Genomic DNA, 12,633 nt, shown 5'->3' on the forward strand with positions numbered 1-12,633 from the left:
TATCTTATACCACTGAATTACCCGCTGTTTATGTATTGTTGTCTTTGTATCTTATATCATTCAATTAAAAGCTGTTTATGTGTTGTTGTCTTAGTATCTTGTATCATTGAATTACAGGCTCTTTGTGTATTATTACTTTAGTATCTTGAATCATAGAATTATCGGATGTTTATGTGTTGTTCTCTTAGTATCTTGTATCATTGAATTACCGGCTCTTTGTGTATTGTTACTTTAGTATCTTGTATCATTCAATTACCGGCTATTTATGTATTGTTGCCTTAGAATCTTGAATCAATGAATTACCGGTTGTTTATGTATTGTTTGTTCTCTTAGCATCTGTATCATTGAATTACCGGCTGTTTATGTATTGTTGCCTTAGTATCTTCAATCAATGTATCATCAGTTGTTTATGTATTCTTGACTTAGTATTTTGTATCATTGAATTAACGGCTGTTCATGTGTTGTTGTCTTAGTATCTTGTATCATTGAATTACCGGCTGTTTATGTATTGCTGCCTTAGTATCTTGTACCAAATTACCGGCTGATTGTGTATTTTTGTCTTTGTATTTTATACCACTGAATTACCGGCTGTAATTACATGCTCGCCCTTTCAGCCGTGGGGGCGTTATAACGTGACTGTTAATCCCACTACTCGTTGTTAAAAGCTTAGCCTAAGAGTTGGCGATGGGTGGTGATGACTAGCTACCTTTCCTCTAGTCTTACACTGCTAAATTAGGGACGGCTAGCGCAGATAGCCCTCACGTAGCTTTGCGTGAAATTAAAAACAAACAAAACAAACCTAAAATCTGTTTTAAAATATCGAAGTTAACGATCTGTCGTGAACAAACTTGAAATAAAGCTAGCATTTTCTAATGATTGGATCGTTCAGTTTTTTCTAACGCAACTCATGAGGCGTGACAAATTACCGTAGAACATTTAAAAATCTGAAAACAATAAAACCATCTCAGGCCTACTTTATAGTTGAATATAGTGTACAGCTATGAACTCTATCTTCGAATAGCTAGCACTAAAACTTGGAATCACGCATCTTTCAATTTTATCGCCCACCATGTCCAGATACTTAGGGTGCTTAATTCACAGTCTGATGGTCACGAGTTCTAATCTCCATCCCAACAAACATTCTCACCTTTAAGCCGTGGGTATGTGACAGTCAATCCCACTATTCGTTAGCTAATGACTAGACTAAAAGTTTGCGGTGGGAGGTAGTGTCTGGCTGCCTTTCCTCTTGTCTTTCACTATTAAATTACAGACGGCTTGCACAAAGTATCCTCGTGAAGCTTTGCGCAAAATTCAAAACAAAAAACAATTCACTTTTACCAATTTATGTTATCGCTTAATTTATGGCATCACAATTGTTCTGACAGTATACATACATATACTTTGTCCCTAAAGAAGAAAGGCCAACCTTTTCAATGTGCTCGGGTCATACATTTTTATCATTTCATCTAAATATTATTTTTTATTTTTACTGCAATGAACGTTATAAAATACTTGTTATGTCTTGGTTTCTTTCTTTGTTAAGTGTAAACCTACACAATGTGTTATCTGTGCTGTGTCAATCAGGGGTATCGAAACTCACTTTTATCTTTATAAACCTTCAGACTTACTGCTGAACCGCTGTTAGGTCAAAATAAATTTATTAGGGCTATTTATGCATAGCGAAAAAATACATTAAACAGAAAAGATAGGGGAAAATTCTTTATTTTAAAATATGCATAACTGTTAAAATCATGATTAGTGGAATACAGCAAGTAATTTACATGCGTAGCAATATTAAGCCTATTTCTTGAAATAAACAGGCATATGATACTCGGAATTACTCTTTGTCTTAAAGTGTGCTTTTATGTTATATAAGTAAGTTAGTTATCCAGTGCAACACCAAAAACTTCTGATGCTACGTAACGTCGTTCTCATGCAAGAACCGAAACTGTGAGCTGAATTTATAATATTAAAAGAACTTGTCTGTGTGACCGCCGTAGCTCAGAGTAAAGAACCTAGAATTCCGAAACTTTGTTCCAAGGTAGTTTTGAGGGTGTGCATCTGGATATTATTTTTTAGATTTGACTCAAACAAACTTTGCCAATTGTTGTCCTATAGCCCTTAAGCCCCATAATTTTGCTTCCTGAAAGTCTATAGAAAACTATCATTTCTTTTTCTAGTTATCACTGGAGGTTTTCTACCAAATACCGCAATGAAAGAACAAAATGGTAAAAAATAAAAAGTTCAACATGCCCTCTGATTTGACATTTCAGTTCAAGCGGTTTCGGTTTCAGTTCTAGTTTGACTTGACCAGTATAGCCAAGTGGCTAGGGCGCTCATCTTTTAATCTGAGAGTCACGAGCTTGAAACCCGTCACATCAAACATGTTTGCCCTTTCAGCCGTGGGGGCGTTATAATGTGATGGTCAATCCAACTATTTGTTGGTAAAAGAGTAGCCAAAGAGTAAGCAGTGGGTAGTAATGAATAGCTGCCTTCCCTCTAACTTTACACTGTTAAAGTAGGGACGGCTACTGCAGATAGCCCTCGAGTAGCTTTATGCGAAATTCAAAAACAAACAAACAGTCTGGTTCGTCTCATTTTTTCCATGAATATCAATAGGGGCCGTCACTGAAGGCTAATGGTCTTAGCCAGCTAGGTGACGCTTCTTCTCATGGCGAACTTTATGTTGATTTTTCAGGAATTGGTTATGGCTGGCAAGAACATTTTCATCTTGGCACTAGCTAGGAAAATAGTCAGCATTGTTTATTCTGAGGCATTGTAAGGATAAAACACTTTGATAAATGTGATAAAAATACAAAGTTTCACGTGAAATGTTTACTGCAGTTATAAAGTATTTAAATGTAAATAACTAATTTTTAACTTACACGAAAGAGTTTTTATTATACAATAAAATTGATAACTTTCATAAGCTTCTGAGAAAAACATAACATTTTAAAAAGGTTTTCAGCTGTATAGCATGTGTAAAATAGGTTCAAAATGCACACACAAACAAACACACAAGTGAAGCCGTGTACCTTGTCTGGAATTGAATAAAACAATATGTATTACAATAAAATTATAACAGGTTGTTGCTTATCGTGTTGTTCGATTTAATTTTCGTACATTTAGATATAGTGTGTATACGTATATTATTAATAACCTAAGGCACAGAAACTAAACATTTACTATTACAACCTGCCAGGGTTAAATTGGGATTGCAAACGAAGTTCAAATCCCTTCTGTAACACACTCTGTTTGTTTGAAATTAAGTGCAAAGTTACACAATGGGATATATGTACACTTCCCCCCACTTGTATCGAAATCCGGTTTCTAGAATTTTAAGTTCGTAGACATTCCGCTATGTCACAGGGGGCGGTCCGCTTTGACAAAGTAAATGTAACAATCAACAAAATAGGTTATTCTATGAATGTTATTTACTTAAAAAGTTGGAGGTAATTTAAATTTTATTTAAACACATATGGAATACTTATGTTTTTAAATTATGCTTTACTTTCGAAGTTGTTTTTTATTTTATTTTACGAATTTTATAAAATACATAGTCTTTATTTTTATTATTTTCAGAATATTTTCCTGGGATGTATTTGTTTGTGTGTATATAACTATTGTGTTAAAATTTGTGTAGTTAATGTGTTATATTATATGTTGCACTTGATTAGGTTAAGTGTTTGGTTTAGTTTGTTTCGAATTTCGCGTAAAGCCACACGAAGGCTATCTGCACTAGTCGGCCCTAATTTAGCAGTGTAAGACTAGAGGGAAGTCAGCTACTTATCACCACCCACCGCCAACTCTTGGGATACTCTTATACCAACGAATAGTGGGATTGACCGTAACATTATATCACCCGAGACCCACGGATTACAAGGTCGAGGGAAGAACAATGTAAATGCTGCGAAAGCGCCACTCAACTACCAAAACCAAAAATAGAAATAAAAAAATGCGCTATTTCGAACCTGATGGTGCTTTGAATATATATATATATATATACATACAAACACACACACACAGATATACAAGTATTTACTTTAAAAAATGCTTTTTGTTTCTTCAAATATATTTTGTTCAAATTGACAGAAAAGATAGACTCCGCTATAAAAACAGCATGCATTTTAACTATCAACACATTTCCCTTGTAGGTATCCGATGTGACCCTGTAACAACAAATAGTCCTCATACAGTCAGTTACATACTAGTAGCCTCGTACATTTGTTACCATCTCTTTATTCTATAAATCGTGAGACATGGCGGTCGGGGCGGGGGGTTAGTGGTCAAGTTCTCACTGTTTTTCGAGTTGTTTTTCTTAACATAAAAGCGTGAGTGTCAAGCTTTCTCAACTAATTAAACAGCTCGTGACTTTTAGCAGCTCGTGACTTTTAGCTCTTACTGCTTCCTTCTCGAACTGAAACAAAAGAAAAGTACGACCTACTTTGTCCCTCTTTTATCGATACGAAATAAAACTAGTAGATATAAATCGAGTCTCGTTAGTGCTGAAATCTCTAGCTGATGAGTTAAACAAATAATGTTTACTTCCAATTTTAACCGAATTTAGCCTCCAATAAAAGAAGGCAACACCGTGCACTTAAAGTAAATGTTTAATTATCACGTCTTTTTAGAGTCAATGTTACTACGGCGTCAGAAACACCGAGAAATTAATATCCATTCTACAAGGGCATTCTTAAATTCAAATAGTAACAGAATATTTACTTGAAGAATATCCCACGTGTTCTTGTTCTGTTCAGTGGTGAATGTATGGTCAATGGTCAATGTATGGTCAGTGGTCAATGTATGGTCTCTTATTGATAAACTGATTTTTTAATAATATTTTTTTTTTAATTCTTCCAGGATCCAGACACGAAAACTTTTGTATGCAGAGCTGGTAATCCGCAGATTGGAATTATAGAAGGGAAAAAACAAATTAAAGTTATATGTACGTATTTCTCTAACTGAAGTATTTGAAGAGTATTATTTTATCATATAAAAATTTAATAATTGAACTAAGACGCTCTACTTATTGTTCCCATTGCGTTTTGCACTATTTTAACAAAATGAAAAGTTTTTGATACCTTATATAGACGATTCTGTCGCGAGGATATAGTTCTGTCTGATTTCTTTGTTTGTTTGTTTTTTTGAATTTCGCACAAAGCTACTCGAGGGCTATCTGTGCTAGCCGTCCCTAATTTAGTAGTATAAGAGTAGAGGGAAGGCAGCTAGTCATCACTACCCACCGCCAACTCTTGGGCTACTCTTTTACCAACGAATAGGGGGATTGACCCTCACATTATAACGCCCCCACGGCTGAAAGGGCGAGCATGTTTGGCGCGACGGGGATGCGAAGCTGCGACCCTCAGATTACGAGTCGCACGCCTTAACACGCTTGGCCATGCCGGACCCAATACTGTCTGAACTATATCGTCAATTAATCAATGAATATATCGTATCTAATTTATTATAAACTAATTTTCCATAAAGTCTTTTACCACCCAAAAAACAGTTACTGTTTCCATCCACTTATAAATATTTGCGAACATATAATAAGTTAAACATAGTTGAAGAGGTAACTTCGTCCTGGATTCATTAGAGAGATTAAATTTTAATTATTTCTGTTCGAGGTTGAGTTATGAGCCAAAACGTGGAGCACAGCAAACATAATCCAACTTCGTGCAGGATCGTGTATTTCCCATAAACCAACATTGCGGGTCTATCTTTGAGCTTCGCATGCATGACATAAACATGATACTAAATTAAGTTACAAGATGAACCTGCGTTCTAAAACCTTCAGTTAACTCAAATAACATAACGTGTAGCAAGGAGAGAATGTTAGCTGACCTTCACAAGGAGCAGAAATCCTGTCATGAAAAAGGAGAATGAATTTAGAAAAACAAATTCAGTACAAAAAATAACTTTATTTAAAGAACTACGATTGTTTAATATCCTTTGCGTTGCTTAGTACTGTTCCAGTATTTTCAACACGTTTCGTTTCTAGTTATTCACGTGGCTAATACCTGACGCTCTTTGACGTGTCTGTAAAGAAAGAATAACCTTCGTCTCTAGATACAGGTTATCAAAACCTATTCAGACATTTGGTTTTCCTGGAGTGACCTTAGGGTTAACACTAAATTCCTACATCGTCTTATGTACGTTCGTTATACTAACAACGACACATTATATTCAGGGTACTTGTGAAGGAACATAAAATAGATAAGATGATCAGAACATAACTGTGATCAAATCTCATGTATTATGCTTCTACCAGTTCTATATTTTTTCCAGATGGTCAGATAGAAAAGACCTCTAATATAACGGTCGTGGAAGAAAGCTAACTAAATAGATCAGAACTGACAGCTTTACCCCAAGTAATAATGAGCTCTCTGACAACACTGCACAACAAAGTTTTTGCTTCTTGAACACTGTTGGGTGTTACTTATGGATTTGTGGCTGCTGATCACGAAAATCGCATCCAAATTTACCCATCACGTACCGTTTCATCAAAATCTTCAATTTTGTCATGTTTTTTCCTATATTTGTGTTCAAAAATTTTCGTTTCTGTAAGAGATTTATGAACAATGTTTTGTGCACTCTGGGCATGACCAGGCATGAAATCAGGCCAAGTTGGAAACTTTTCTGTGGAAGAATGCAGCCCTGTCTCAGCAGGCTATAAAAGTGGCTTGCATGCACAGATGCTGCTCATTGAATTAATATAGACCTTACAGTGTGTACGTATTGTTACAGTATATAACATTGCCTCAGTAGCACTGTAACAAGTAAGTTAGATGTTATAAACGTTTTACAGGACGATTGGTGTCGGTCAATATGTCTCGTCAATGTCGTAACAGCCACGAAACATTCTGCTATATTTGTGACGAGTATACGCTGGTACATTAGAGACGCTCAATGACTGCTCTTGTGAAGAAAGCATATCATCTGTACTTCAGCTGTAAAATTGGTGATCAAGACCAGGAACGGGCGCCTCACATTTGTCGTGCGACATGTGCTGTCTGTCTGAGAGCTTGGCTCAGAAGCACTTGAAAGACAATGCCGTTTGCTGCCCCGATGATATGGCGAAAACAGAAAGACCATGTGACGGACTGTTACTTCTGTTTGACTAACGTGTCTGGTTTTTCTGCCAAAAACAACAAGTCAATTGAATACCCTAATCTGCCTTCAACCATGAGACCCGTGCCACAAGACGACAGTCTTCCAATTCCGAAACCACCAGAGGAATGGACCTAAGAAAAACCAGATGAAGAAACTGCAATGCAGGGAACTGGCAGTGACAATGATCGGGATTTTGAACTGTGCTCCTTAGGTGACCCACATCTCATAACACAGTAAGAATTAAACGATCTGGTCAGAGATTTGGGTCTGTCAAAAGCAAAAGCCGAATTGCTGGGTTCGAGACTGCAGGAATGGTGTTTGCTGTCACCAGGTACGAAAATTTCTGTTTTTTGAAGCCGCCAAGATGATATAACCAAATTATTTGCGGAAGTTGACAGTCTCTGTTTCTGTGTTGACATCGAAGGATTGTTCTCTGCTTTGGGTTGTGACCATGACCCGCAAGAGTGGCGTCTCTTTGTTGTTTCATCCATGTTAAGCCTCAAAGCTGTTCTGTTACACAATGACAACGTTCACCCTTCAATACCTGTTGGCTATGCAGCACACATGAAAGAAACCTACGAGAACATGGAAATGTTGCTGAAGCACATCCAGTACAGCAAGTACAACTGGAATATCTGTGGAGATCTGAAAGTCGTTGCTCTGTTATTGGGACTGCAGCTCGACTATACAAAGTACTGTTGTTTCATCTGTGAATGAAACAGTCATGCCAAAGAGTCACATTATTCCAGACAGAGCTGGCCACTCCATAAAAAGTTAGTTCCAGGACAGAAAAATGTGGGCATGAACCGCTTGTCGACCCGGCAAAGATTATTTTGCCTCCTCTTCACATAAAATTGGGACTTATGAAGAATTTCGTGAAAGCAATGAACAAAGAAGGCAAAGGTTTTCGTTATTTAAGACAGATGTTATCAAGAATAACTGAGGCCAAGATCAAAGAGGGCATTTGTGTTGGCCTTCAGATCAGACATGTTATGAGTAACAAGCGGTTTGAAAATCTGTTAGTTGGGCCGGAAAAGACGTTGTTGAAAATTTTCTTGACAATTACAGAGCCCCACATTACACTCAGCTGGTAGACAAACTCCTCAAAGTATACAAAACAATGAAGTGCAACATGTCACTGAAGATTCATTTCTTCTACTCACACTTGGACTTCTTACCCGCAAATCTTTGTGCTGTCAGTGACGAACACGGTGAAAGGTTTCACCAGGACATTGCTACAATGGAAAAACGATATCAGGGCAACTGGAATCCGTCAATGCTTGCTGACTACTGTTTGACACTGCAACGTAATGCACCGGACATTGAATACAAACGAAAATCAGAAGCAAAAGACTTTTATATATGTTAAACTTATTAGCGTATTAGAAACATAAACGCAATTAAATACGGTAAACAGTTAACTGTTTATTTCTCAGAGTTCCTACGTGATGAAGCAAAACCAAAACAATATTTGTTCATACCCACCAGGTACCTGTCACAATCAGCAAAATCTTTTCAGGAAGCAAAACTTTTCAAAAAAATTATTGTGCAGTGTAATTGTATAGTGTTAGGTTAACTTCCAAATTAACCTTCAAAAACATTGAAAATCAACAGTTTTTAGTATATTGTTCTTTTATATCTGCTTTCTTTTCCATATGACAGCCTTAACGGTAACATGACAGAAGATTTTATTCAGTTTCCTAAGGTAATGTTAAAGGATTTGTTGAATGCAAACATAGATGTTTAGCTTCATAATTTATCCTCAACATTTCATCTTCAGTAGCCTGCTTGTTCCGTCCTTCTTGTTTGCTACTCAGCTACTTGTAGCAATATTTACTTTTTAGGTTTTAACACTTTCTGTGTTGTTTTCACGCCCCCAGTAGCACAGCGGAATATCTGCTTATTTGCAATGCTAGAAACCAGGTTTCGATACCCGTGGTGGACATAACACAGCTAACTTACTTCGTAATTTGTTTGGTTTCAGCTCTTGAAACCCATCCTCCTCTGTTAAGATTTCATACCCTCTACGTAAAGTAAAACTAACGTAAAACACAATTGTTAAAAGTAAATATTGATTGACATCAAAATCTACATAAAACAGTTTACGTTCCTTGTTGGAAGACTTCGTATTTCATCTTCTCGACGTAATTTATTATCTTCATCATATTTGTTCTTTTACCCAAACTAAAAGTTAAAAGGATTTCTATTTTTTGCCATTTATTATTTAAAAATGTCTGAGTTTTGGAGTAAATATATTCAATAACTTTATTCGTTTTTAAGAGTATTTCTACAACAACTTCCAGTCCTTCATAGAATATTTATATTTTATAAGAAAGAACAAATGAGCTCATATGAACCAAAACTGAAATCTCATTTTACAAATGACTGATTTCTTATTCATAAGTATATGCAATGTATTCCGTTGAGATTCTTGAAGGCTGATAATACATTAAGTTAAAAATCTTGTTTCTGTTCTATTCCAGTAAATCGTTAGTACCACCGACCAATGCGTTTCGGATAATATTCCATCACCCAATTGTTCTAGATGAAGCAAGTATTCTACATGACATTAAAATTTCTAAATCAGATACAAAGGTTATGCTTTTGTTTCCTTTCCGTTTTATTTAAATTAAAAACAACGAAACACTTGGTGAGTTATTTTGAGGTTTTGATTTTATTATCATTTTCCTTAAGACTATTGGATACATCTATAAACCCGACATTTGAGATGACGAAATTATTCCTTTTAAAGTAATATTGCTTTAGCATCCCTCCCCCATACACACACAGTGACACAGCAGTAAGTCAATGGGCTTATAATGAGAAAACTGGGTTTCGATATCCTTCGTGGGCCTTGCACAGACAGCATATTATGCTTAAAGAGGAATAAACAAAATATTATATATCCTTCGGTACTAGCGATGGCTTTAAAATATTTGAAAAAACCAATAGGCTATCTTTGCTCTGTCCACCACATGTATCTGAACCCCGTTTTTAAAATTACACGCCTTTACAGTTACGAGCTTCAGGAAGGTGAGCAGCAACAAGTTTATGGACTTACAACTCCGAAATCTGGAGTTTTGGGCACAGCAGATAGCTCAAAGTAAATTTATTTTAAATCATACCGCGGAGCCACTAAAGATGGCGGAACTAGTTCGTTGAAACCTGATATATTTTATAGAAATCATTTTATTAAAGAAGCAGGATTTTTCATCGTTGTCATCGTGTTTAGTGCACTGAAATTGTGTTGAATAAAAGGCCGGGCATGGCCAGGTGGGTTAAGGCGTTCGACTCGTAATCTGAGTGTCGAGGATTCGAATCCCCGTCGCACAAGACATGCTCGCCCTTTCAGCCGTGGGGGTGTTATAATGTGACGGTCAATCTCACTATTCGTTGGTAAAAGAGTAGCCCAAGAGTTGGCGGTGGGTGGTGATGACTAACTGCCTTCCTTCTAGTCTTACACTGCTAAATTAGGGACGACTATTACAGATATCTTTCGTGTAGCTTTGCGAGAAGTTCAAAAGACAAACAAGAAACAAAGCATTGAAATGAATTGGCATGCAGGAGCTATGTGGATATCTTAAAACACGACATTTTGTATTTCAAGTTCTGTCAAGTGCTCGGACGTTCGTTAAATAATTAAGACAAAAAGGCACGACCATTATATAAATTATCATTACACTAACATACAGTTACATAAGCATATTTGTCTCTACAAGCAGAACCACAGGTATTACATGAGAGACGATATAAGTTTGTCACGTGCAGCAAACTTTGTAATGGTATACGCTAACATCAGCTGATTTCAAGGAACCCTGCAAACTGAACACTTTCTCTTCAGTGTACTAGTTTAGTTCTACCAAAACTCGTACCTGAAAACATTCGCATGAATATAAATAAAAATGCAATTAAAATACACAAAAATCAAAACATGTCATTATGATATGAATTTCGCGCAAAGCTACACGAAGGATAAGTGCGTTAGACGTTTCTAATTTAGCAGCGTAGTACTGGAGGTAAGGTAGCTAGTCATCACCACCCACCGACAACTATTGGGCTACTCTTTTACCAACGAACGGTGAGACTGAGCGTCACATTGTAATGCACCCACGGCTGAAAAAGTTAATTATTTACACACTTATATAATTAAGCCTAATATTAGTTAATAATTTTCATCTCCTCTATTTTGTTATTTATTTTCATTTTGGAAAAGATAAAAAACAACTTAGTAGTTTTACCATTTTACCTTCTCTCAAACGCCTTTATTCGAACCTGTAACTTTCCACAGGTCTTTCCTAATAAAACATAAAGATCTCAATATATATGAATGTTTTAAAACATTCCGAGAGTAAACGTATTTGAATGATATCGAAATATCACTTGATTGTCCGGTTGTTTCTGCCTTAGTTATCATACACCAGTGGTTAAATTTACCTCAGTAGTTAATGTACCGTTATAACTTATGGTGATTAAAATACGTTGATTCATCAGTTGCGTACACTCCCTGTTAACGATACGTTTGGTCGTAATTCCAAAAATATCTCTCGGAACATGAGTTCCTCAATATATTTAGGTTAATTCAATAAAGCTTTATTATACAGCATTTGCTGGATCTGGGCAATGCCGGATAAGCGAAAATTCGACTTACGACAGCGTTTCCCTAACGAGAGGGACCTGTCTAATGGACGAGGAGTTTGATAAGCAATCTGCGGGTCGTGTAATCGAATCCCCACCACCGAACAAGTTCGCCCTTTCAGCCATGAGGGCGTTGTTATGTGAAGGTCAATCACATTATTTGTTGGAACAGAGTAGACCAAGTAGCTGCCTTCCCTATAGTCTGTCACTGCTAAATTAGAGACAACAAGCGTAGACAGCTCTCAAAACAAACCAAAACCCTCGTATTTTACAGAATGTTTTGACACCTTGTTAATGTTCTTAAGTGCAATATTTGTATATTATCTCTTACAACAATAGTTTTAAACAATAATAAATGATACAAAAAACTTAAACTGTATTTAAAAACAGTTATAATTACAGTATTTTAAACGTGAATCGCAGAATGGACAGCTAACAACTTAAGCTTCAGGGCAGGAACAAACATAAACAAAGCTACAACAGTGCCACTAAGCTACGATGAGCATTTCTGTTTGGAGGTATTGAAATTTCCGGCTAAATCGCAGAATGGACAGCTAACAACTTAAGCTTAAGGGCAGGAACAAACATAAACAAAGCTACAACAGTGCCACTAAGCTACAATGAGCATTTCTGTTTGAAGGTATTGAAATTTCCGGCTAAATCGCAGAATGGACAGCTAACAACTTAAGCTTAAGGGCAGGAACAAACATAAACAAAGCTACAGCAGTGCCACTAAGCTACAATGAGCATTTCTGTTTGGAGGTATTGAGATTTCCGGCTAGAACAATTTTCCAGATACGAGAACACCGGATAAAATGCTTTTGCTGACTAAGCTGACTGTATAAACTAACCCATGTTATACAAATATATACAATAATAATGAAA

At 36.4% G+C, this 12,633-nt stretch overlaps 1 protein-coding gene across 1 annotated transcript in view; it reads left to right on the plus strand.

The window, feature by feature from the left end:
- LOC143233240 (nephrin-like) overlaps positions 1 to 12,633 on the plus strand; it is a 313,070-nt gene that overhangs the window by 265,405 nt on the left and 35,032 nt on the right. The window contains exon 9 of the mRNA XM_076469227.1: positions 4,861 to 4,945. Coding sequence (XP_076325342.1) covers positions 4,861 to 4,945 — 85 coding nt within the window. The remainder of the gene's footprint in view (positions 1 to 4,860; positions 4,946 to 12,633) is intronic.

Source organism: Tachypleus tridentatus, chromosome 12, assembly GCF_004210375.1.
Source record: "Tachypleus tridentatus isolate NWPU-2018 chromosome 12, ASM421037v1, whole genome shotgun sequence".
NCBI lineage: Eukaryota > Metazoa > Arthropoda > Merostomata > Xiphosura > Limulidae > Tachypleus > Tachypleus tridentatus.